This window comes from Furipterus horrens, unplaced genomic scaffold, assembly GCF_987537825.1.
Source record: "Furipterus horrens unplaced genomic scaffold, mFurHor1.1.pri manual_scaffold_10, whole genome shotgun sequence".
NCBI classification, from domain to species: Eukaryota; Metazoa; Chordata; class Mammalia; order Chiroptera; family Furipteridae; genus Furipterus; species Furipterus horrens.
In genome coordinates, this window is record NW_028327180.1 from 35701143 (window position 1) to 35728384 (window position 27242).

Sequence of the window (27242 nt, forward strand, 5' to 3'; positions counted from 1 at the left end):
GTGCCTCATGGTGGTTTGATGGCGTGACAGCCAGTGCCCAGGAGAAGTGAGCCACAGACTGGAGACTCATCCCTGGAAATCCATGGCAAGCGTCACTGCATTTACAGGCAGAGGAAAACCCTTACACGAGTCTTCTTTGCATGTTGAAGATTTCATTAAATGGAATTGTTTCTCCTAAAAGTTATAAAATATAAACCTGTGTAAACTGCCACAGAAGCCGAGGGGCACAGGGTTAAGCTGTGCTTTTGAGACGGGACCCTCTCAGGCTGCCTTCTTAGTAGATCATCTGGAACCTAAAAGGGACAGGTCTAAGATGGACCTTTGAAAAGCTAATCCTTTTCTTATTTTTAAATTTGGGCCTGTTATGACTTTTTTTTTTTTGCTTTCATATATGAATTGGACTCTTAATCTTTCTCCATTTAAAACAAACCAAAATTCATCATTTTTAAAAAGTTTTATTTAGTTATCTTTAGAGAGAGGAAAAGGAAGGGAGAAAAAGAGGGGGAGAGAAACAGCAACTGGTTGCCTCTCATATGCGCCCTGACCTGGGACAGAACCTCCAACCCAGGCACGTGCTCTGACCAGGAATCGAACTGGCAACCTTGTTACTTTGTAGGTGGATGCCAACCAACTGAGCCACCCACACTGGTCAGGGCCCCAAATTTATCTTAAAGAATTAAAATGCAGGAACAGCTCCTGTGGGAGGAAATCTTGACTTAGGGCCACATCCAATAAGTCACAAGCCTGCTCAGGACAGACAGAAGGGGAGCCGAACGTGTCTCTGGGCATAGGTGTTGTCCCCACAGTTTTGCGGTGGTCAAGAGTAGGACATACAGATGAAAAAATGTGAAATGAAGGATGTTCGTAATGGCCTGTTGCAGACGGCAGACTAGCATGTGAAAAAGGCTGGTTTCAAGCTTGAAACACAAACATACCTCAAGTTCTCCCTCCCATCACAGGCTACTGCAAACATCAGCACAGAAACTGAGACAATTTGCATTAAAACAAAAGCTCATTTTCTTGTGCTGGAAGGCTTTGTATGTAAAGTCCAGAGTTCAGAATCTGTCAGTTTTCCTATGTTTAACCTGACTTTTTGTCCCTATACCATATAAATTACTCCTAACTTGACTCTTTAATAACATCTAGTTTATGTCATGAATGATGGTATCCAGTGAGTTGATTAATTTGCTTTCGTCAGTGTGTTTCAGTAAGCCACTTTCTGGCTTCACGCAGAATTTAGAAACTGGATACATGACTTAAGCCTGGAAAACTGAAGTGACTTCTTGAGAACACACAGCCGAGGATGGCACGGCGGCTCCATGCTAGGTGACCAGATGCCCTCTGCGTGGAAACAGTTTCCAGTCTCTGCAGCTACAGGATGAGGGTGGAGCTTCTTGCCAAGGGGGACAGGGTAGGTCCATTTGCTTTGCTCAGCCTCTCTGTTGAGTAGCCAAGACATCTGGAATCTCTTTTCTGCCTGAGACACTGCATCAAGGTGGGCTGCTGTGGCCATTATTTTAGGGTCTTTACCATGTACGGGCCTTGTAGTCTGTAGCCAATCTTTCTGTAGTAATTCCTGGTGCCAACCCCTGTGAAGAAGCAAAAATACAAAAGTAAGAAAAGAATCTCTACTAAGCACAACTACAGTAACCCTCAAAATCCAGCAAACACTCCCCTCACAGCCACATTCCTTCCCGCTCTCATTCACAGACCAAACTGCATTTCAGACTGAATCTCATCTTCATAAGCACAGACCATTTCTATTATTTTGAATTCAAGATGCATTAATATAGAAGCTGTATTTCAGAGGCTGCAGATGTACAACCCTGTTGGTAGCAGCACTACTCCCACTGGACTGAATGTGCAAGATGTCTTCACTTCAAATGAAGCCCAACAGTGCTGTGGCTTCCAGGGAGGTTGAGAGAGACAGGAGGCCGGGGAGAACGGGCCCTCCATGGAGGGGCCAGGAGCGACAGCAGGCTACACCGTACTCACTGCTCGTGAGCAAAAATTTAGCGAAGTATCACCAGTCCCATTAAATTAATGCTGCTTAATTTTAATAGTTTTATTTGTATTAATTGGTAGATTTATTTTGGTACATGGTCAGTATAAGCACCTGGAGTTTATACCAGTTTTATATTTGCATATATTTAAGGAACAACATGGTCATATATAAGCAGCTGAGCTCCCAGGAGGATACAGCATGGCGTGGCTAAAAGAGTGGGCTTTTGATCAGTTAGATAAGGCCTGGACCTGTCATTTTATAGGTCAGTTCTTGGGCCAATTATTTAATTTCCCCGCACCTCCATTTTTCATCTGTAATAATGTATCTATGTTTTAAGGATGTATTACATGAAATGTGATTAGTCTAGAGTCTGGAGAAGGCTAATTCCTCAGAAACACTGGCTATTACTGTTATTTTAAGGCTTTTCATGATCTGGTATCTGATTATATTTCCAGCTTTATCTTTTGCTACTACACTCCCTTAAAACACTATGCTTCAGGCTCGGTAAATTTTTAATTTTTCTAAGTTCCTGTGTGTGTCTGGTTCTTTCTTTGGTTTCCAGGTCTTTGCTCATGCTATTCCCTCTAGAAAATTAACTGAACCTGAGGAGGGGCTGTGGGAACCTGCGATTTATAGCCCATCAAAGAGAAGCACAGGCAACAACCTGGACTTGTGACTGGCATCTGAAGTGGAAGCAGTCTTGTGGGACTGAGCCCTTAACCTGTTGGATCAGACACTATCGCTAGGAAGACAGTGTCAGAATTAAGTTGCAGGACACCCAGCTGGAGCTGCAGCATTGCCCGAAGTGGGGAAGACCCACACACCTTGCGTCAGTGCGCTGCAGCACTCAGTGTTCTTTGTGTAATGTACGTGAAAACCAGTTTCTCCTCACAGTGCCTTGCCCCACAGCGGACTGCGATCGCTGGCCGGCCTCTGTACACAGGGTAAGCTCTACTTATCTTGTTCATCACCTTGTACTGTTAATGATCAGGATTGTGCATGAAATCAAGTAATTGTTAGCTCCTTCAAGCCGAGCCGAATTCTCTAGCCTAAACATTTGCTATTCAGAAATAGGATTTCCCATCATGTTTTGTTTCCTGCTCTCTTCGATGGGAGTAACAAAACCATATCCTGTGATAACAGATCACCGGAGAATTTCCCTTTTAATCCAAGGATTGCTGATGCTCATCTCACACATGACCACCTTGTCTTTGCATCCTTATCATTATTTCAGTTCAACACTGTGGCTTGGGATAGAGCAAGGGGAAGACAAAAACATGAAGAACAACAGGCCAGGTGAGCAGCTCAGACCCTCTGAATACAGGAAGACGTCTCAAAACCCTCCCAGGGGTACAAACACTTTATCGTCTGTACTGTCTCTTGAAGCTCTGTATCTGTAAGCGTATCCTATGACCCAGCAATCACACTTTCAAGTGGAAGGAGAAGTGAATTCTTACATCCAACAAATGACATGTTACTCATAACATCCCAACAGGAAATAACCCAAATATCTATCAACAGGGGAATAGATAAAAGTGTGGCATTTTCATAGAATGAACATCATACAGCAGTGAAAAAAACTATAGCTATCTGTAACAACATGGATTAATCTCAGACCTAAATTTGTATGAAAGGAACCAGATATAAAAGCTTCCATCAATACAACGTTCAGACACAGGCAAAACGATTTTATGGTGACAGAGGTCAGAGCACTGGTTACACTGGGAAGGTGATATGGACTGAGAAAGGGAACGAGAGTGTTCTGGAGAGCTGAAGATGTATCTTGATAGGAACTAGTAGTTACATGGCATGGGAACACACACATGCAAAAATTAATCAAGTGATACTCTATTGCATGTACATTATATATCAATTAAAAACCTCACATCCATTTAACCGATGTTTCAATGTGCTTCGAGAGCTCAACCTGCCCCATACATTCAGCGAAAAAAGATGAAAGGAGCATGAAGAGAGGCAGGTGGTTAAGAAACTATTGTGAGAATGATCACTATACCAAACGGGTGCATCTGAAGTCATTCAGTGTGGTGCTTTCTGTTTCTAGCACCCTACTTGCTAAAAACTATTTCCACCTCCCTTTCTCCCACTTTAAAATCCATCTTCAGCCCTGGCTGTTGTGGCTCAGTGGATTGAGCACCAGCCCTGTGAATCAAAGGTTCGCCAAATCGATTCCCAGTCAGGGCACATGCTTGGGTTGCAGGCCAGGTCCCCAGTTGGGGGTGCGCGAAAGGCAACCATACAGTGATGTTTCTGTCCCTCTCTTTCTCCCTCCTCTCTCTAAAATTAAATATTAAAAAAAAAAATCCACCTTCAAATTGAACTATGTGGCATAACAGCATTCAGTGGAGACACAGGTACTTCAATATTAAAACCTGACTTCTCATCATCACTTACAGGTAGAGACTATTAGCATGGGCAGGTGACTCTTAAGAATTTTGATCAAAGGAGAGACATGACTGACTGACATTTGAAAGAGCCGCTTTGAGAACAGAACGAAAGCTCCAGGAGGTCAGGGATTGATAGCTGTTCTATTCACTGCAGAACTGATACTACCCGGAGAAATGTCTGTCACATATTTAAGAACTCAAATATTTTTTCAATGAATGAATGAATAAGTGGTCAAGGGCAGAAACAGGGAGACCAGTTAAGAAGCTATTGAGAAGATATTAAGAGCCTTCTAGAAGATATGGAGGTGTCTCAAAGCAAAATCATGGTGGTGAAAAGTAGGTGGTTGATGTTTATATGGTGTGACGTAAAGAGGGGTACAAATGACGCAAAGGCTTTTGGACTGAGTAATGGAAGGGTTTCGCAAAAAAGGACTTGCTGTTCACAGAGACTGGAAAGAATGTGAGAAGGGATGCAGGGGGACATCAGGAGCGGGGTTTGGCCATGCTGCTGAGGAAATGGCTACTATGAAATGGCTACTGATGAAGTGGCTATTAGATAATCAAACGGAGCTGCTGACTAATGTGGCTGGAAGGCTTTCTTGGTCTTGAAATGATATTGGGGGAAGACGGCCTCTTTTCATGGCTGTTGTCTTGGAAAGCGATTGCTCCTTGGGGCAGATGCCTTGGAAGGGGGGCTGGCTGAGGATGAAGCCTTTGTGTAATGGACAGCAGAGCAGACAGGAGAAGACAGATGAAGACGACCTGGGTCCCTTCTGAATACTGCTGAAACCATGAACTTACCCAGCCCTGAAGCGACTCTACCTATGAAGCTGTTAGGAAATAATATGTTTTCATTTGGTTTAAGCCATTTTGTTCTGCAAATTTTTTGTGCTGTGGTAAAATAGATAAAATTTACAATCTTAACCATTCTCAAGAGTACAGTTTAGGGCCATTAAGTACATTTATATTACTGTACAACCTTCACCACTGTCCCATCTATTGCAGAATGCTTCATCTTGTAAAACTGAAACTCCACCCCCAATCCCTCTCCCCCTGGCAACCACCATTCTACCTTCTGTCCCTATGAATCTGGTTACTCTAGGAACCCCTTTTAAGTGGATTTAAATGGCATCTGTCCTTTGTGACTCGTTTGTTTCACCTGGAATATCTTCAAGGTTCCCCATGTTGAGGTTAAGCCATTTTGAGTTGTTTTCTATTACTAACTGGAAATACTGTAACTGACATGCAAGCCTGAGGACAGCAAGTGATAAAACACATGAGGTCAAGTCACCATTTAAAATCACAATTCAGAGTGGGACTCTATGCTATTCTCCTACTTAAAACTGCTAATGGCGTGTCCCAAGATAAAGCTCACATTCCTCGGCCTGATACACAGTCTAGTTTACTCCTTCAGCTTTAGTTCCTGCCACAAATGACCTTGCTGCTTCTAGTCCAAGATTACCAAACCAGGCATAATTTCCCCAATCCACTGTGCTGGCTCTCCTGCTGCCCCTCAACAGCTTCCCCGCCCGAACGCACTCCCCTTCACCAACTAGGACACCACTGCCCCCCAGAGACTTCTGCACAGGTTCTGCCGAGCCACAGAGAAACTGGGGCTCCTAACCCCACCTCTCGATGCTGGCCGTTCTACTGTTTTGGTAATCACACCATGCTTTACTTTACTTGTATGTCTACCTCCCCTTCTAGAATGTAAGTTTTTTGAAGTCAGTGACGTCTATCATTTGGGCTTAGTACGGTGTCTGGCATGTAAACATGCAATAAATGCTTGCAGATTTATTGTACAGGCACACCATGTTGCATTGGGCTTTGCTCTACTGTTTCACTCCACTGTACTTCACAGACTGCATTTTCATTAACAATGAGGCACATCCCTCCACCAGCAAAAAGATGACTTGCTGAAGCCTCAGAAAAATTAATGCCATTAACATGTCCATAATACCCAAAGCAATCTACAGAGTCAATATAATCCCTGTAAAAATACTAATGGACTTTCCCACAGAACTAGAACAAATCCTAAAATTTATATGGAACCCCCAAAAGACCCCGAATAGCCAAAGCAATCTTGAGAAAGAACAAAGTTGGAGGTATTATATACACAAGACTACAGTAATCAAAACGGCACGGCGCTGGCATAAAACAGGCACAGAGATCAATGGAACAGAACAGAGAGCCCAGAAATGAACCCACGCCTGCATGTTCACTTAATCTGTGACAAAAGAGCAAGACTGTACAATGGTAAAGACAAGTCTCTTCAATAAATGCTGTTAGGAAAACTGGAGAGACACATGCAAAAGAATAGAACTGGACCACTTTCTTATACCATATATGAGAATAAACTCAAAATTAATTAAAGACTTAAATCTAAGACCTGAAGCCATAAGATCCTAGGCACTAAACGCTGACATTGCTCTTAGTAATATTTTTTTTTTTTGGATATGTTTATTTGGGCAAGGGAAACAAAAGAAAAAACAAACAAATGGGACTACATGAAATTAAAGAGCTTTTGCAGAGAAGGAAACCATCAACAAAATGAAAAGACAACCAAGTGAATGTGAGAAGGTATTCGCTGATGCATATGACAAGAAGCTGAGATCCAAAATATATAAAGAACTCATACAAATTAACATGAAACAGCAACAACAGAAACAAAAAACCCAAAAATGACTAAAAAATGAGCAGAGAATCTCAACAGACATTCTCCCAAGAGTACACACAGATGAACAATAGACATATGAAAAGATGCTTAATGTCACTAATCATCAGAGAAATGCAAATTAAAACCACAGTGAGATAATCACCTGACAACTGTCACAACAGCTATAATCATCAATACTGATCAGCAAGCAAGTGCTGGAGAGGATGTGGAGAAAAACAAACCCTTGTGCACTGTTGGGGGATTGTAAAATGGTGCAGCCACTATGGAAAACAATATGGAGGTGCCTCCGAAATTAAAAATAGAACTACCATATGATCCAGCAATTCCAACCCTAGGTATTTATCTGAAGAAATCCAAAATGATTTTGGAAAGATATGCAACCCTGTGTTCATTATGGCATTATTTACAATAGCCAAGACAGGGAAGCAACCTAAGTGTCCATTGATAAAGAATGGTTAAAGAAGATATGGCACGTAGGTACAAAGGACTATTACTCAGCTATAACAAAGAAATCTTGCTTTCTGTGATAACATGGATGGACTGGAGGGTATTACCATGCTAAATGAAATAAATCAGACAGAGAAAGACAAATAGATGATTTCACTTTTATGTGAAATAGGAAAAACAAAATAAATGAACAAGCAAAGCAAAAACAAGCTCATAGATACAGAGAACAAACTGATGGTTGCCAGATGGGAGGGGGTTTGGGTGAAAAAGGTGAAGGGATTAAGAAATATAAATGGTTAGTTATAAAAACAGTCACAGGACTGTAAAGTACAGCAGAGAGAATATAATCAATAAAATTATAATAACTATGTTAATAACTATGTATGGTATCAGGTGGTTAGACTTATCAGGGTGATCACAAGTTATATAAATGTCTAGTTACTACTATACTGTACACCTAAAACTAATATAATATTGTATGTCCACTCTAATTTAAAATTTTTTTCTTAATTAAAAAAGCTTTACAGTTGACCCTTGAACAATTAGGTTTCCACTTGTATAAGTGGACCTGCACAGTTGAAACCTGAGTTGTTCAAGGGTCAACTGTAGTTTGGATCTGCAGTTGGGAATCTGCAAATGTGGAAGGCTGGCCTGGTTATACGCAGATTTTCGAATGTGCAGGTGGTCAGTGTCCATGATACCCATGTTGTCAAGGGCCAGCGATACTTCCCAAAACATGCCACAGCCTATATCTGTCTACCATAATTAGCAGCAGGGGCAAGAGCAGCAGTTCCTACCTCCAACATAGGACTAGTCAGCTGATGCATAACCACAAAGTTCAGCGATTGAGAGTGCCCTGATTTCCTAAGCCTACCAGTTAAAAGAACATAGTTCTTGGGGTAGAACTAAGCATTCCTCCATAATGTGTCCAACCGAGCATGCAGGTGCTCTGGGCGCTCTACTTCTGCCCTAACACATGGGGTGGGCCCAGACACTATTGCCAACCTGAGGAGAGGCACTCGGGCTTTCTGAAGGGAAGGCATGTTTCAGCTCTCACCCTTGTCCTGTTCTTTTCAACAGCATGCTGTAGCACTATGATGGGAAGTCTACTTCCAGACTATCTGGGAAGCTTTCAGGATCCAGAGGAAAGAAGTCTGATCTCTAGGCAGTTTGAACTCCAAACTCTCTTTTTACCTAAAAACCCCCCATTTGTATTTCTTTGTGCCTCTTGCATCTTGAAAAAAAGATTTCCCCCCATTTATGGCAAAAGTATTAGTATCGTTAGCCAGCTGGGAAGTGAACACGCCAGCACCCGGGCTGGGTGAAGACCACATTCCACCTCCTCTCCGTGCGTAGGAAGGCTCCTGGACAGCCCCGCCACAGTAACTTTCCTTTTGTTAGCCAGCCAACAAAGAGCAATTACATCGCACAGCTGACGTCAGCCAGCCTCCTGGACTGACGTGGGCAGGCTGTCTCACAAGCCCCAGCGTCACACTGCTCCTGCCCTTGAGGAGAGACGCAGCGGCTGTAGCAGCTACCAAGTTCTCCTCGTGACGCCTGTGTGTGGCTCTGCTAATCCCGGAGCTGAGGAATGAGCAGGAGTGGAACCTATCCGCACATGTGCAGCAGTCCTCGGGGGGCTCCATCAGCAGTCAGCAGCTGCTGGAGTCCTGGGGACGGAGGAGTGGGGGCCGTCCTCTTAAGTTACCGCCCCCACAGCTAGAAGTTACCTGCATCACAGGGGCCTTTTTTCTATCCTTAGAGACAGGATAAATATTTTATCGTCACCACTTTACCAACTGTGATGGTGATAAAATGAGAAAAAGTGAAAAAGAAGACCTTGAAATGTGCTCAGAATGAAATTCTGAGATTCGGCTTTAGTGACCAGCCTGTATTTACCTTCCTGGCCTCCACCTCAGGATAAACTCTTTTTAGGAGAAGAATGAGCTTTTCTGTGTACGTATACACTTTAGATATAAAAAATTAAATTATTAACACGACAGGTGATAAATCAGCTGCAGGTACCTCAGACAGAATGCAGCCCCTGGGCAGAGTGTTAATTTGAACAGTTAACACTGTTCACTCTGGATAGGAGGAGAGGAGCAGAGAGCCAGTCAGTACTGGGTGGAAAGCCTCCTTTCCATGCCCCAAGGCTGGAACATGCCACAGCTGGCCTCCCAGTGACCTTGAGAACAGGGGCTACAGCACTTCTCTAATCCTTCTTCTGTACCAAATGCCTATGCTTTCTGGTCCTGCTCCCCCTCTCTCTTTTTTAAACCCTCACCTGAGGATATCTTTATTGATTTCAGAGAGAGCAAGTGGGGACAGGGGATAGACAGAAACATCAATCGGTTGCCTACAGTATGCACCCCGACTGGGGATCAAACCTTCAACCTTTTGGTGCAGGAGATGCTGCTCCAACCAACTGTGCCACCTGGCCAGGGCTGCTCCCTCACTTTGAAAGATGTATGCCATTTAGCTTAAGACACAGTTTTGTTTAATCTAAATGTTGAGGAAGAAAGGCAATCACATAAAATGTACGTGCCAACTGCCTTTTAAAAAGATTACTTAAACATGAAAATGGAGCAAACCTAGCTGTTACCTTAAATTCTACTTTGATTTGAAAACAAAGGGAGAAGCAAAAGGATTAAACTAGTTATATGGTATCCAAATTGGCCTTAAAACAACTCTTAGCTTCTCCACGTCACCATAAGCCCTTTCTTCCTATGGGGATAAACCAACAGAGGCTCAGAACACTGAAAATAAATGCATTTTCCTTTTAAAAGGAAGTCAGGAGCAGGAAATGAGCCAAAATCAAAACTTGCTTGTGATTCTAACTCCATTAAAAAACAAAACAACAGAAAAACAAATGGAGCAACAACTTCACAGTTGCTATACTAAAGTATAAAGCTAGAGGAGGAAGACCCTTTTTGAGTACTTAAACACGAGCCAGGCATTAGCCAGATGCTCGACATGTACTAACTTAATTTAAACCCTAACAAGGCTGGATTTATTATCCTATGAGAAACCTGAGTTTCAGAAAGGGTCATAACTCAAGTTCACACAGCCAGGACATAGAACTGGAATCCCGCTTGCTTGACCCTGTTACTCAGAGTATTTCTAAAGAGCGATGGCCCCTGTGCTTCCCCTGCTCTGGCCTTAAACATCAAGTCTGCCCTGCTAGCAGCACATCCCTTTCAGAGGACATCTGACTTGTCTTGATCACTTCACCTCCCATACATGTACCCAGGTTGTCAGTGTTTGATAAGTCACTAAATGAAACAAACAGGATGATCTTATGAGAAAAAGAAGAATAAGGCATATAAAAGTCTGATAATACAGGTAGGCAATAAAAAACCACAAACAAATATGGCTTACAAATGTGAGCACTATGGGGGGCGGGAGGGAATACTTTTCAATAACAACTTGATAAATTGTGGCCATCATCCTTCAAAAAAAAGATAAATACAATATGAAGTTTAGAGGGAAAAAGCAATCAAGACGGAATGATGGGAATTGGATCCTACAGGATGAGCAGACAAATCAGGAACATTTAACCTTACAGAAAAGGAGCTGAAAGTAAATAAATACAAACTCAGAACTTGCTACTTAGTGAAAACTTCCTTCAAGAGTGAAGCAAAATAAGGATATTACATACAATCAATACTGGAATCATTTGCTACCAGCGTATTATTACTAAAATAAATTCCTTACACAAAAAAGAAAACAATATTTGCAAATTACCCAAATACCCATCAACAGTAAAATATAAATTATTCATAGTCACTTAATATCTACACCATAAAATCATATATATATATGTGTGTGTATATATATACATACATACATATGTGTGTATATATACATACATACATACATATGTGTGTATGTATATATACATACATGCATATATATAAATGAAAATGAATAAACTACCTCAAGAAGCTGCAAAAATTGAAGAGCAAAGAAAGTGCTAAGTATACCAGTAAATCTAAATAAATACTATGTGTAACAATAGTAATAACATCTTGTGGATTTTTAAAAATATATCATACAAAGAAACTTCAGAAAAGGGGATAGTTAATGGTCAATAAACATATGAAAAGGTAGTCAACTTCATTAGTCATCAGGGAATGTAAATTAAAACTACAAAGAAATACCACCACATACTCATCATATTGAACACCTGAAAATCTTATCCACTTCTGGTGGGATGGACATGAAAACTGATAGCACTTTAGAAAACTACTTTGCAGACCGTTATATTTGAACATATATAACTCCCTACAATCCAACAATACCAGTCCTAGGTATATATTTCATAGAAATGTGTGTTTATGGGTCCCGAGATACATCTACAAGAATATTCATAAGCCCAAATTGGAAACAACCCAAATATCCAGCAAGAGTAAAACAGATCAATTATATTTGCACAACAGAATCCTACATATTAATGAAAATGAACAAACACAGTCACATACAATGTGACTCTTGCAATACTGCACAAAAGTAGCCAGAACAGCAACAAAAAATAGACTAAAAATGATCCCAACAAAACTATACAGTTAAGGGATTCATAATTAGGTAGTAAAATATAAAGAAAAACATGGAAGGAAATACCAAAACTGTTAGGCTCCGGGAGTGGGGTTGGGCTGGAGGAGGGGAGCAGGATTGGGAAGAGTCAACAGGGGGCACTTCTTGGGGGCTAATTATGTTCTTGACCTTGTTTAACATCTGATGAACTTTCTTATTTGTTACAGCTTATTGTCAACTTTTAAAAATGAAAAAGAAGAAAAGGTTTAAGTAATTTCAACTATATGAATGCTTGTACAAATGGGGAAATAATTCCTCATGCATATGGAAATTCAAATCTGGGTTTAATGATCCCAACTCCACACACACACAAGAAAGTATAAAATTACTAATGTGTTTTAATAGAGGAAGAAAATGAAGAAAATTTATTTGATCAAGAACTTACCAAGTATTTACTGGGAACCTAGATACTAAATTTTTATCTCCTGGAATTCTTCAAGGAAAGAAAATTTCTGGGCTTATAATTTAGACATTTTCATGTCTGAAGCAGGAAAATGAATTAGAAATCTGGAGGCACATTCCTGTTCTTTTTTTTTTTTTTAATTAAAAAACAAAACATTTTATTGGTGGAACCAAAAAAGACCCTGAATAGCCTCAGCTAACTTGAGAAAGAAAAACAAAGTAGGAGGGCTCACAATAACTGATATCAAACTATATTACAAGGCCACTGTAATCAAAACAGTCTGGTACTAGCATAAGAATAGACACATAAATCAATGCAACAGAACAGAGAGCCCAGAAATAAACATATCTTCTGTGGTAAAATAATATTTGAAAAAGGGGGCAGGAGCATAAAGTGGAGTAAAAATAGCCTCTTCAAGTGGTGCTGGAAGAACTGGACAGGGACGTGCAAAAAAATGAAACTAGACCACCAACTTACACCACACACCAGAATAAACTCAAGATGATAAAAGACTTAAATGTAAGCTATGACACCATAAAAGTCCTAGGGGAAAACATAAGCAGTAAAATTTCAGATATTCCATGTAGCAATATTTTTGCTGATATATCCTCTAGGGCAAGGGAAACAAAGGAAAGAATAAACAAATGGGACTATGTGAAATAAGTTTCTGCATGGCTAAAGAAAACATCAAAATGAAAAGGGAACCAACAGTATGGGAGAACATATCTGCCAATGATACCTTGGACAAGGGTTTGATCTCCAAAATATATAAAGAACTCATATGACTCAACTCCAGGAAAACAAACAATCCAATTAAATAATGAACAAAGGATCTGAACAGACACTTCTCCAAGGAGGACATACAGAGGGTCCATAGGCACATGAAAAGATGCTCAACATCACCAGCCATCAGAGATGCAAATTAAAACCACTAGATAGCACCTCACAGTGGTAAGAATGGCCATCATTAACAAATCAACAAACAAGTGCTGGAGAGAATGTGGAGAAAAGGAAACCCTAGTGCAGTGCTGGTGGGAATGCAGACTGGTGCAGCCTCTGGGGTAAACAGTATGGAATTTCCTCAAAAAACTAAAAATGGAACTGCCTTTTGACCCAGCAATGGGTCAAAGAACCTTAAACACCAATTCAAAAGAACCTGTGCACCCCTATGTTCATAGCAGTGCTGTTTACAATAGCCAAGTGCTGGAAACAGCCTAAATGCCCATCTGTAGATGAGTGGATCAAAAAATTGTGGTACATTTACACAATGGAATACTATGCAGCAGAAAGAACTCCTACCTTTTGCGACAGTATGGATGGAACTGGAGAGTATTATGCTAAGTGAAATAAGCCAGGTGGAGAAAAACAAATATCATATGATATCACCTAGTACAGGAACCTAATGAGCAAAACAAACAGATGAGCAAAATAGAACCAGAGGCATAAAAACAAGGAACAAACAGACAGTGACCAGAGGGGATGAGGGAGGGGGACAAGGGGGAGAGAAGAGGAAGGGTCTAGTTAAGGGTCAGGTATAAATGACCCATGGACATGAACAACAGGGTGGGGACTGACCAGGGGAGAGGTGGGTGGGGAGGGCAGGGGAGAGCAACAGGGAAAAAAGTGGGACAACTGTAATAAAGGCAAAAAAAATTTTATTGAATTTATTGGGGTGACACTGGTAATAAAATTCTGTAGGTTTCAGGTATACAATTCTATAATACATGATCTGTGTATTACTGTGTATTTACTTGACCCAAAGTCAAGTCTCCTTTTGTCATCATTATCCCCTCCCTTTCCCTCTGGTAATCACCACACTGTTTTTTTTTTCCCCCTTAATCCCTTCACCTTTTACACCCAAACCCCCAGACCCCCTTCCTTCTAACAGCTGTCATTCTGTTTTCTGTATCCGCGAGTCTGTTTCTAGTTTGTTTGGGCATTTGTTTATTTTGTTCATTAGATTCCACATGCAACTGAGATCATATGTTGTTTGTCTTTCTCTGACTGGCTTATTTCACTTAGCATAATACTCTACCGGTCCATTCAAGCTGTTGCAAAAGGTAAGATTTCTTTCTTTTTTTTTTTTTAATGGCGAGATAGTATTCCATTGTGTGAATGTACCACAGCTTTTCTTATCCACTCATCTACTGATGGGCACTTACTTGGGTTGCTTCAAAATCTTGGCTATTGTAAATAACACTTCAATGTACAAAGGGGTGCATATACATTCCTGTTCTTTGACACTACCTTTGTTAGGGCACAAGTGTCCTTCATAGCTAGTTAAGTGTTGGACTGAATTCAAATTGAGCCCACATCATATTGTTAAAGACAAACTTGAAAAGAGAAAGAAAATATGCTAATTCTATCCCTTTAAACTTATATCTGATTTTTCTGATTAGATGCAAATTGAGACGATTCATGATCATTTAGTAAAAAAAAAAAAAAATAAGTGAAATAAAACAAAGAAACTTTTGATTACTTCAGGTTTCAATTAATCAACTATTTGAGTGCCTGATATATGCCTACCAGCATTAATTCATCAGTTTCATTCATTTGCTACTGAAATGAGACTATACATCTCATTGATCTCTTAGTACGATGGCAATTTTTCACTCTTCAACAATGCACGCTGATAAGAGACTTGGGCAAAGGTTTTTATTCTGAACGTTGAAAAAGGAACCAATTAACTCAATGATCCTAGATCTCTCAAAGAAATAATTTTTTCTTGAGCTATTAAAAAAACTTACAAGGTTACCCGTATATAATCTCTTCAAAGTAGTTGGTTATTGCAAATCATTATTATAGCACATTAGTACATTATTCTCCATCACTTTGGAAGATACAGAGACTATCTCAGGAGAGGTATAAAGATCCAACCTGCTACCCAGCAGCTTAAAGGTTCCTCTATACATTTTAAAGTCATATACTAAGATGATCATAAAGTAATAATGAACAAAGAATAAAAGCAAGTAACTTACAAAGTAAGTATGGAGACTCTAAACAGAAGCTACTGTGGTAACTTATGATGTGCTGATGCTGGAGTTAGCCTATAGCTCTTAGGTTCTTTTCCTCACAGGGAGTCTAACAGAGAAGGGCCCACACTCCTCAAACTCAAAACAGAAAGGCTCTGTTCCCAGCAGTGTGGAATGTTTGCTGTCACAGATCATTCTCACCATTTTGCTCTCGTTCCAAACCATGAGTGTACCACCTGCAACCGGGAAGGAAGAGGGGTCCCTCCTACCTGAAGCCTTTTGAAAAAAAAAAAAAAAAAAGACTTTGAAAAGGAAAAATGGTGGTGTATGGAATTCCAGAGATCATCCCACCACAGAAACAACCATGAAGCTGGAAAACAAATCAATCAGAACCAACTGTTTTGGTATCCTAGACCCTGATAAAATGCTACAGGCAAACAGGGGAGAGCGCCTGATCTTTGGTAAGCGAGCAGCAGATGTGAACCACCTACCACCCCATTCATTCCCTCCAAGCATTTGGGGCTGTGCAGAGGCTTGCCTTTGTTTTGCTCCCCCAGCCCCTGCTGGACTATCTTTCCCAGGGTGTTTATTGTAAGATTTGAAGAGACAGCATCCCTTCTCGCTTCCCTTTTTAAAGATCCAGACATTTAAGGAAATCCCTGTCAGGTCACAGGTTGACTGCAGGCATAATGAACAGAAACTTTAGTGGCCACATGCAGCAAAGAATACCGACTCTGGGACTTCCAGCCAAGATGGAGGCCTAGACTGACACGCTCCATCTCCCTCCACAACTAAGTAGGAATAGATCTATTGCAAAACCAGAAATAACCAGAAGTTCCAGAAAATAAAGCTACATGGAAGTCCAAAATATGAAGTTATAAACAAGAAGTGCTTGACGGGACAGGTAGGAGGGGTGAAACTGGGGCTGAGAGGTCAAGTTGTGCTGGCAGCAGTGGACGCAGCAACGGTGGCGGGATGGGGGTAAGCACAGACACCCGTATTTAAAAAGAAGCAAGAAACACCTAGGGAGCACCGCCAGTTGCAGACCAGACCCGTCAGCTTGCAATTCCAATGCAGACCCCCATTGCCTTGGACTGTGAGGCCCAGAGGGGGTGGGGACAGAAGAAGAAGCTCCTAGTCTCTCAACGGAGAGTAAATGGCAGGAATCCATCTTGGACCCCTATCCCCACACAAAACATCACAGTGTGGTGAGAAGGGTCACCCGGTAGTGAGGAGTGCATGGGGCTCTGTCCCTTATAGCATAGGAGGTGTGACAGCCCTGCCCAGGAAGCAAAACTGTCAGGATAGCAGCAATCAGGATAGAGATCCCAATCACGCAGCTGACCAGACAGCAAATATCTAATCTAATGATGCAGCAGATAGGAAATCTTTCTGAGGCACAGTTCAGAGCTTTGGTTATACGAATGCTTACAGACCTGACAGCAAATCTTAAACAAGATGGGGAAGGAACGAAGGCTAGTCCTGCTGAAATGAATGAAAACACATACAAAACAAGTGTTGAGGGAAAGAAAACCAGGCATCAAATCAACGAATCAGAACATAGAGAAGGAATAGTCAACCAGTGCAGAAAGAGGAAACAAGAAGTGAGGAAAATGAAGAGAGGCTCAGAAACCTATGAGACAGCTATAAGCGGGCCAACATCCAAATCATAGGGTTGCCAGAAGGTGAAGAAGAACAACTAGAAATTGAAAAATTATGTGAAAAAATGATGAAGCAGAACTTCCCTAACTTGGGGAAGAAAATAGACTTACAAGTCCAGGAAGCACAGAGAGTTCCCAAAAAAATGGAGCCAGAGAGAACCACACCAAGACACATTATAATCAAAAGGTCAAAAATTAAGTATAAAGAGAGAATCTTTAAAGCAACAAGAGAGAAGAAGAGAATTATATACAAAGGGGTCCCAATAAGACTATCAGCTGATTTCTCAAAAGAAACTCTGCAAGCAAGAAGGGACTGGCAAGAATATTCAAAGTAATGAAAAGCAAAAACCTACAACCACGATTACTCTATCCAGTGAAGCTGTCAATCAGAATAGAAGGGCAGAGAAAGTGCTTCCAGGACAAAGTAAAACTGAAGGAGTTCATCAGATTCAAACCACTGTTATATGAGATGTTAAAGGGACTTGTTTAGGAGAAAGAGGACCAAAACTATGAACATTAAAATGAAAACTGTATCACAACAACCAAAAACAGAAGCTAGGGAATCAAAACAAAGGCAAACTAAGTAGGCAACGAGAATGGAAAAAGAATTACAGGTATGGGGAACATATTGGGGGGAGGTCAGCTGGAAGGGGGAAGGGGGGAAAGGGAGGGAGATGGTACAGGAATTAAGAAGCATAGTAGGAGGGAGGGGGGTAGATAGGGAGATGTTGAGAAGAACTATATGCACAACCAATGGGCATGGACTAAGGGGGTGGGGACAACTGGGGTGATGGAGTCACTGGGTGGAGGGGAACAAAAGGAAAAGAAATTGGGACAACTGTAACAGCATAATCACTAAAGCATAGTAAAAAAATTTTTTTTAATTAAAAAAAAAAAAATAGAATACTGACTGTAAAAGTGACTCTACACACTGATGACTACAGTCCTCCAGTGTAATCCGTGAGGATCGGGAGATTCTTGACTTTTAAAATACTTAAATGTGCAGTTCTCAAAAAAATAAATTGCAAAGCATACAGAAAACAGGAAAATAAGACTCAGTCATGGGAAAAAGAGAATTTGAGAGAAACTATGCCTGAGGAAGCCTACATGTGGGATAACTAGGCAGAGTCAACTGTATGAAATGTGCTCAGGACCTAAAGGAAACCAGAACAAAGAACTTAGAAAGCACAAACAAAAGCAAAAATCCGTAAGTGCGACTACATCAAACTAAAAAGCTTCTGTACAGCAAAAGAAATAACAAAATGTAAAGGCAACCTACAAGATGGAAGGAAATATTTGCAAACCACATATTGGTTAAAGGGTTAATATCCAAAATATACAATATACAAATACAATATACAGATCATGTATCATAGAAATGTACACTTGAAAACTGTATGATCCTATTAACCAATGTCACCCCAATAAACTTAATAAATTAAAATATATATAAAGAAGCCCTGGCTGGTGTGGCTCAGTGGACTGAACGCCGGTCTGTGAATCAAAAGGTTGCCGGTTCCATTTCTGGTCAGGGCACATGCCTGGGTTGTGGGACAGATCCCTGGTTGGGGTCGTGTGAGAGACAACTGCACATTGATGTTTCTCTCCCTCTCTTTCTCCCTCCCTTCCCCTCTCTCTAAAATAAATAAAATATTTAAAAATATATAAAGAACTCATACAACTCAATAACAAAAAATCAGATTAAAATATGGGCAGAGGAACTGAGCAGACATTTTTCCAAAGAAGACATTCACATGGCTAACAGGTACATGAAAATGTGCTTAACATCACTAATCATCAGGGAAATGCAAATCAAAATCACAGTGAGATATCACCTCATACCTGTTAAAAGGTGAGAGAAGCACTGGTGAGGATGTGAAGAAAAGGGAACCCTATGTACTAATGGTGGGAATGTAACTTGGTGTAGCCATTATGGAAAACAGTATGGAGGTTCCTCAGAAAATCAGAAACAGAACTACCATATGATCCAGCAGTTACTCTTCTGTATATACATCCAAAGGAAATGAATACAGGATATTGAAGAGATACATGCAACCCCATGTTTACTGCAGCATTACAATAGCAAAGATACACAAACAACTTAAGTGTTCTTGTCAACAGATGAATAAAGAAGTTGTAGTACATATATACAATGCAGTATTACTCAGCTATGAGAAAGAAGAAAACCCTGCCATTTGCAATAGCATGGATGGACTCTGAGGGCATTATGCTAAGTGATACAAGTCAGAGGAGGACAAATACTATGATCTCATATGTGGAATGTAAAAAAAGTTGAACTTGTGAAAACAGACTAGAATGGTGGTTACCAGAGGATAGGGTGGGAAGGGGAGGATCAAAGAGATATTGTTTAAGGGTAGAAACTTGCAACTTCTGTGTCAGTTCTGCTAATGTGCAGTATAGTGATTATAGACAATATTGTATTAAACATCAAAATTGCTAAGAGACTAGATCTTAATGATTCCCACCACACACACAAAAAAGATAATTATGTGATGGGTTAGAGGTATTACAATGGCAATTATTGGGCTGGCCAAAAAGTTGTTGTTTTCTTTTTTTTCCTGTAAGATGGCTCTAGTAGTGCTTAGTTGTCTTTAACTTCATCTGGAACAGTTTTGTTAAGATTGTATTGTGATAGTTGTCAAATCAGCGTGCATTAAAAAAAACTTATCAAAATTAGTGAATTTCTGTGTAGCCATTTTAATATTGAAGATGGAAGAAAATATGCAACATTTTCAGCATATTATGCCACCCCCCCAAAAAAAATAAAATGAAAGTTAAAACCCCAATAAAACATCACTTCACACCTAGTAGGATGGATATAAACAAAAATGAAAACTACAAAATAAAGTGTTGGCAAGTACGTGGAGAAACTGAAACCCTTATAATTGTTGATAGGAGCATAAAGTATTGCAGCCACTGCAGGAAACAGTCTGGCAATTCATCTAAAAGTTAAAGAGAACTACCATTTAATTCAGCAACTCCATACCTGGGTATTCACACAAAGGAATTGAAAGCAGGAACTTGAATAGAGATTTGTACACCACTGTTGTAGCAATATTATTTGCATAGTCAAAAGATGAAAGCGCCCTAAATACATATACTGAATATTACCTTATAAAGGAAGAAAAATTTGATACATGTTTCAGCACAGATGAACCTTGAAGACATTATACTAAGTGAAATAAGCCAGACACAAAGCACACAAATTATATAATTCCATTTCATAGAGACAGAAAATAGATTAGAGGTTACCAGGGGCTGAGGAGATGAAGGAATTGGGAGTCACTGCTTAATGAAGTTTTGTTTGGGGTGATGAAAATGTTTTGGAAATAGTGGTGATAGTTGCACACCACTGTGAATTTAATGCCAATGATTATAACAACAAATTTTGTGTTATATACAATTTACTACCTCCCTAAATAGAAAAAAAAGATGACTTTAAATTGCATTAACTATCTTCAGGTGTTTGTGGGGAAAGAGATGTGAATTTAAGGGTGGAATATGTCCAGAGGAAAATCAGGTACCCTCAGCCCAAAGACGGTCTTCTATATTCCGAACTCAGAAGATATAAATGGCCAATATCATAGACCTAAAGCATCAGGCATTCAGATAGGCTCATTAAGGGAAACGGAGATGTCCTCATGGAAGACAGACGGCAGACAAATGCAGGTGGGGCCTGCCAAACTCTGCTTAGGGACAGTGTTAGTTATAATCGTGCTACCATGACTGGCATATGGGAGTCTGATATGGGGACTGGGACAAGAACCCTTGAACGTATGTCCAAACACAGTCAATTCTAAGAGAAGGCTAAATGAAGTTTCCTATAAGAAAAAAGAGACTGGATGCCTAGTAATTGCAAGTTAATGAAAATGTATTCTATCACTTAGTATCTAAAGACAGCCACCAGAGCCACTCCCTTTGAGAAGTGGAATTTATTTCCTCTCCCTTTAAATCTGCGCTGGCCCAATGACTTCTTTAAACAACAGCATGGGGCAGAAGTAGCACTTTGGTAGGTGGTCTCTAAGATGAATCCCCAAGTTCACTGTCTACTGGTGTTAACAGCCTGTGTAATCCCTTCCCTTGAGGGTGGGCTGGACTCACTGACTTTCTTCCAGACCCGGTTGTAATGACTGTGGCTTCCATCTCAAGGCTCTCTGTCCCTACGGTCACTCAGCTGGGGAAAGCAAGCTGCCACATGCTGAGCAGCCCAGATGGCATGGTGAGCAACCAGGGCCCTACAACCAATGACCTGTGAGGAACGGAAGCCTGCCAAAAACCGAACAGTGAACTTGGAAGTGGATTCTTCAACCCCAATTGAATACTGAAATGATTATAGCCCTGGCTGGCACCGTAACTGCAGCTTTATGAGATACTTTGAGCCAGAGGCACCCAGCTAAGCCACTTCTGGATTCCTGACCTACAGAAACCATGAGAACTGCTTGCTGTGTTTCAGCCACTTAGTAAGCCAATGGATAAGAAAGACAACATGATCTGGGGCTTCCCTGCCTTCCTCTTAGAACAAAAATGGAGAGAAAAAGTCTACATGTGTAAGTGTGTCAACATTAGCAAGGCCCTCCTCTGCGCCTTTGGCGTACGTGTTTCTGAGGCGCAGAACACTTGACAGCATGGACTTGGGAGGAGCACAGCACTTGCCAACTGCTGTTCCTCAAATGTCAACAAACCACTACCTGCTGGTATCGCTAGCTTCTGCCTAGGAAACGTCACCAAATATTCAGTTGCCCACAAGGTTCAAATAGTGGAACATCACTAGTGGCCTATTCAGAGATATTTTTTAAATATGCATTAATTAATATAGTCATTTAATGCCAGTGAGGAACCAAGCTCTAATGCACTTGATATACAATGTACTACAAACTGGAACCTGACTCGTGTACAAGTGAGTAAATATGAAGCTGTGCAGCAATGCCTTCAGAATCCAGCTGCAACACAGACACCAATTAGCAAACATTTAGCTAATTTGTTACCTAACAAAATATATTCCATGTCATCACTGCTAGTCTGATTAATAATGATGCTAAAACTAATAAAGTTCTTGTAAAAGCAATATTTTGTATTGCATTTATTATCTTTAATAAGATATGAACCACTACAAAAACAAAATTCTACTGGAACATGCCCCCCAAAATAAATGTGTATGATCATTGTTAGAATACCAAATGGAAGGAATTGAAGAATATGCAGAACCCTAACAATGTGCATTTAATTGGGGAACAATTTATTGCAAGGTAAATTATGGAAAGGGATGAAACAAAAACTATGAAGAGCAAAGAATTTTTTCCCTTCCTTTCTGAGAAGTCCTACACTAACACATGTACATGCAGCACAAACTGGTTTGCATTTGGCAGACTTTCTGTGTCCATTAGCAAAGAGCTAAGCCAAAATAAGGAAAAGCTTTTCTAGGCATTTTGGTAAGGATTATGAGTCCATTACCAGACAGATCTAGTTACAAATGTACCCTTCTTTTCAAGTAGATTATAATGCAAAGAATAAAACTGCCTTTACTCAAACGGAAGGAGATGTGTTGCAGCTTAGAGCACAGGCGAAGTTTCTGGGGTCCAGTTAGTAAATCTCAGTTGTTTGCAGTTTAATGAAACAAAACAACTATTATTTTCTGCCTACACATCATTTTGTTAATCAGTGGTTCTGTGGAAAAAGATCATCAATTTCAGTCCTAAGAAGCCACATTGACTATATATGGCACAGGCGCACTGATTTTTTTTCACTTGTAGGAATTGTACATGTGGCTTTAGAGTCATAACTCTGAGCATCATGATTTAGAATGATCTCATCTCCACAGTGACTCCTTTACTCACCCGATATTTAAGCTACTCTCCTCTCTTCTTCACCTTTTTAATAGGTTTAAACAAAATGGCAATCAGTCACTGACTTCAGTGATTTCTGTCATCAACCATTCACCTTCCTCATTTCTCATCATCATTGTGTGATATCAACCTTGTACAATTCTTGGCCAATGGCCATATTAATTTTCTACTTGAAAGAACACAAATAGAATACTGCTTATGACGAAGGTAGGAGGGGGAGCTTAGGGAATAGCTGTTCATCTGGATGCATAGCAATTAGCTTTGCAAACAGAAACAGTAACATGATTAGATCTGACACCCAACCAAAACTGCCAAAAGGGGGAAAAAAAAAAACCATTCTGTTGGGGGTACTGAGTGGCTTTTTAAATAGTGGCTACTGACAGTTATATTTGCCTTTTTGGAAATGATATGAGCAGTGTGACATCAGAGATCTTCAGTTTCCATGGTGATTATTAGTGATGGCATTTCAAATGTGGTTAGGTTCCACTGTGTAATTTCTTGCACTTTACACCATTAAGAGAGGGAGAAGAAAGAACTGCTTCATCTTAACATTTTTAAAGGAAACAATGTTCATCATCCAAGTAGATAAACGTCATGGCTTTTAGGTAGATATGATTTGTTAATCTTAAACATGTGTGTTGACAGAAGCTACATCAGTAAGCTGGTGACAGATACTAAATCACTTGGATTTAATAGGGACTAGTTAATTGCTTAGATAGTTATAGCAATTAACTATTATTTTCTGCCTACAGATTATTTTAGAAACTGGTTCTTATTATATAACTGATTTACCCACTTTTTACATGTAGGAAAAGATCATTTTACCCTGAAGCAATGAATCCTGAGTTGTCAGCTGATTTCTCAAAAGAAACTTGCATGTAAGAAAGGATTGGCAAGAAACATTCAAAGCCATGAAAAGCAGAGACCTACAGCCAAGATTGCTCTAGCCAGCAAAGATACCATTTAAAATCAAAGGGCAGATAAGGAGCTTCCCAGATAAGAAAACACTAAAGGAGTCCATCATCACCAAATCATTATCATATGACATGTTAAAGAGACTTAAGAAAAAGATAAAAACTATGAACCATAAAATGGCAAAAATACATATCTATCAATAATTGAATCTAAAAAACAAACTAAGCAAACAATAAGAACAGAAACAGAATCATGGATACAGAGAGTTTTGATGATTGCCAGATGGGAGGGGGGATTTGGGGGAATGGTTGAAGAGGTGAAGGGATTAAGAAGTACAAATAGGTAGTTACAGAATAGCCACAAGGAGGTAAAGTACAGTATAGAAAAAAGAGTGTTACACACATGATCCACGGACATGAACAGTGATGTGGGGATTGCCTGAGGGAGTGGGGGGTCCTGGGTAGAAGAGGGCAAAAGGGGAAAAAATCAGGATAACTGTAATAGCATAATCAATAAAAGGCAATTAAAAAATCAAATCAAATCAATAAACATATCTTTGGGTGAGGATTTAAAAAAAAAGAGAAATAGTTTAAGTAGGGAGAAAAACTTATTTTCCTCTGTAGTTAAGGACAATCTCTAGGGCAGCGGTTCTTAACCTGTGGGACGCGACCCCTTTGGGGGTCGAATGATCCTTTCACAGGGGTTGCCTAAGACCATCGGAAAACACATATATAATTACATATTGCTTTTGTGATTAATCACTATGCTTTAGTTATGGCTGGGGGTCACCACAACATGAGGAACTGTATTAAAGGGTCGTGGCATTAGGAAGGTTGAGAACCACTGCTCTATGGTGAAGACTCAGAGGTGTCCAGCCAGTATGAACATCCCTCAAAGAAAGACAGGCCAGCATCGTGTACTTCATCTCCCCTCTCAGCCCTGGGTCCCTTGGACATAGGAAGATACTTAATACACTTAGTGATTTTGATGCTGAGGAAGCTAAATATTTAATTTTTGCTTTAATTTTCACATTTATAGTGGTTAAGTTTAAAAACATCCAGTTTACTTACTAAAAATTATATATAGTTAAAAATAGAATAAATAAGCAAAAACCTAAGAAAGTGTTTCATTTGATTCTCATAGACAAGTTTTTAATTTTCTCATGTAGGTATAAAGTTAATCTTTTAAAATGCATTCTTTTTTTTCTATTAAAAAACACACTGTCTTGTTATTTCAATATATTTGTTGACAGAAGGTATATACTAGTTCTTCTGACTAGTGATTTAAATCAGATTTACCATGTAGTTAATATTGTCTAGAGCAGCGGTCCTCAACCCCCCAGCCGTGGATCAGTACTGGTCCGCGGCTTGTTAGGAACAGGGCTGCACAGCGAGAGTTGAGCGGTAGACAAGTGAGTGAAGCTTCGCTCACATTACCATCTGAGCTCTACCTTCTGCCCCCTACCCACCCTCCGTGAAAAAAATTATCTTCTATGAAACAGGTCCCTGGTGCCAAAAAGGTTGAGGATCACTTGTCTAGAGGTAGAATCGAAGACTACAAATCCAAGTAACAGAGAAAATCTGCTGGCAAGATGCAGGGAGGTCATAACGAATCTGAATGTAATTGAGAAACAAATTCTACATAAATGCATTCTTACAGTCACAGTAACCAGAATGATAAATGATCTGTCTCTCCCTTACTCAAGCTACTAGTTATGCCAGGACAAAATATCTAGGCCACCACTGTGTAAGAGTTTTATGAAAGTCTATACACCAGAACAAGAATAAATTTACAAATAGACAAAGTCAAAAGAAAAAAAAAAAGAAAAGGGCTCTTAGGTCACAAAGGACCAGCAGTTGTGACTGAGGTTAAAATGGACTGACAGGATGAAGCTACTTATCTTCAAATACCCAACCCACAGTGAGACTGAGGTTACTGATGAAATTAAAGGGTATCCTAGAAAGGTTTCAGAAAAGAAAGCAGTTAAAATGCAATCAGGAAAACAATTTGGTCATGTGGAGAACTTAAATTAAGATACTAAGGGGCAGAATTCTAGACTGTTAGCACTGTAAAAGATAATGTAAGCTACTTGTTTTGGGTAAGAAAATAAAGGTCCATGAAGATGAAGGGAAATTATCTAAGGTCACAAGAGCTACAGTCAACGCAGAAATGGCATTGGGATGATTCTCTGCCTGTGCCCCCTTACACCCCACATCTCGGGGAGTGTTGTGAACGAGTGTAGCACACAGGCACCAGCACTGCCAGAAGAGAAGTGCAGTTTAAGGATCAGTGTATGGAGAATAACTGTTCTGCTTTTTACAAAAGCCAATTTAAACACACACACACACACACACACACACACACCACTGTACTTAATGCACTATGTAAAGTATATGACTGTCTAACCACTAAGCCATATACCTGGAACCAATACAAAATAAAATTGAAAGTAAACTGTAAAAAAACAAACACCAAAGCCAAAATGAAACAAGCATGGAAGGAAAAAACCAATATAAAAAACATGTTATAAAAAGAAACCCTTTAAATCTGTCCCCTTTGAAGTTCTGAAATGGACATCTCAGGTGTCTGACTCAGAAATGTAAACTGAACAGTAATATACTGTATTAGTAAATTACAGAAACAAAATGCATCAGACACAGAACAAAGTTCTAACTTTTTCATCTGAAGGGTGACCAGATCTTGAGTCAAACAGAAAGTCAAGGTGCTGTGTGGTTTTCCCATACAGCAACGTGGAGCTTACAGACTGGTGACAGGAAGCAACAATTCCTCCTCCCACAGAACTCACTTTAGTTCCTGCAGGGCTGATCCTCTAGAAACCCATCAACCAAAAGAAATGCCCGCACAGAAGTCTCGTCATCTTATTGTAGGAGCAGATAAGGAGAAAAGCTCTTCCCTGCTATTTTTAGCAAGTCTCTTCTTGTTATTTTAAAAATTCTACGAGGAGATGATCTGAAATTGAGCTATTATTTAGATTATAATAAAAAGCTAGAAAGAGTACAGATGCTAATTTCCATTTCCTGCTGATAAAAAGTAGAAACTGAGGCTCTTATGGGCAACTGAATGTACCCTCAGGAAAGTCAGGGGCCCTCCCTTGCCATGCATTATTTCTTAAAAAAAAAAAAAAGATTCCATGAAGCCAAGTGAAATAATGTGGAGGAGAAGTGATAGAATACCAATGTTTTCAGTTCTAAGACTGATTAGGTTTCCCACAGACACCAGGAACTCATGTGACTGCATATCAGACTCTGAGAGTGCAGGCATGGCCAGGGTCACAGAGAG

General features: G+C 40.0%; 1 protein-coding gene across 1 annotated transcript in view; it reads right to left on the minus strand.

The window, feature by feature from the left end:
- Positions 1–439: 439 nt before the first annotated feature.
- Positions 440–27242, minus strand: part of ELP3 (elongator acetyltransferase complex subunit 3) — a 91742-nt gene continuing 64939 nt past the window's right edge. Inside the window, exon 15 of the mRNA XM_090288354.1 lies at positions 440–1589. Within this exon, the coding sequence (XP_090144480.1) occupies positions 1513–1589 (77 nt within the window). The 3' untranslated portion in view covers positions 440–1512. The remainder of the gene's footprint in view (positions 1590–27242) is intronic.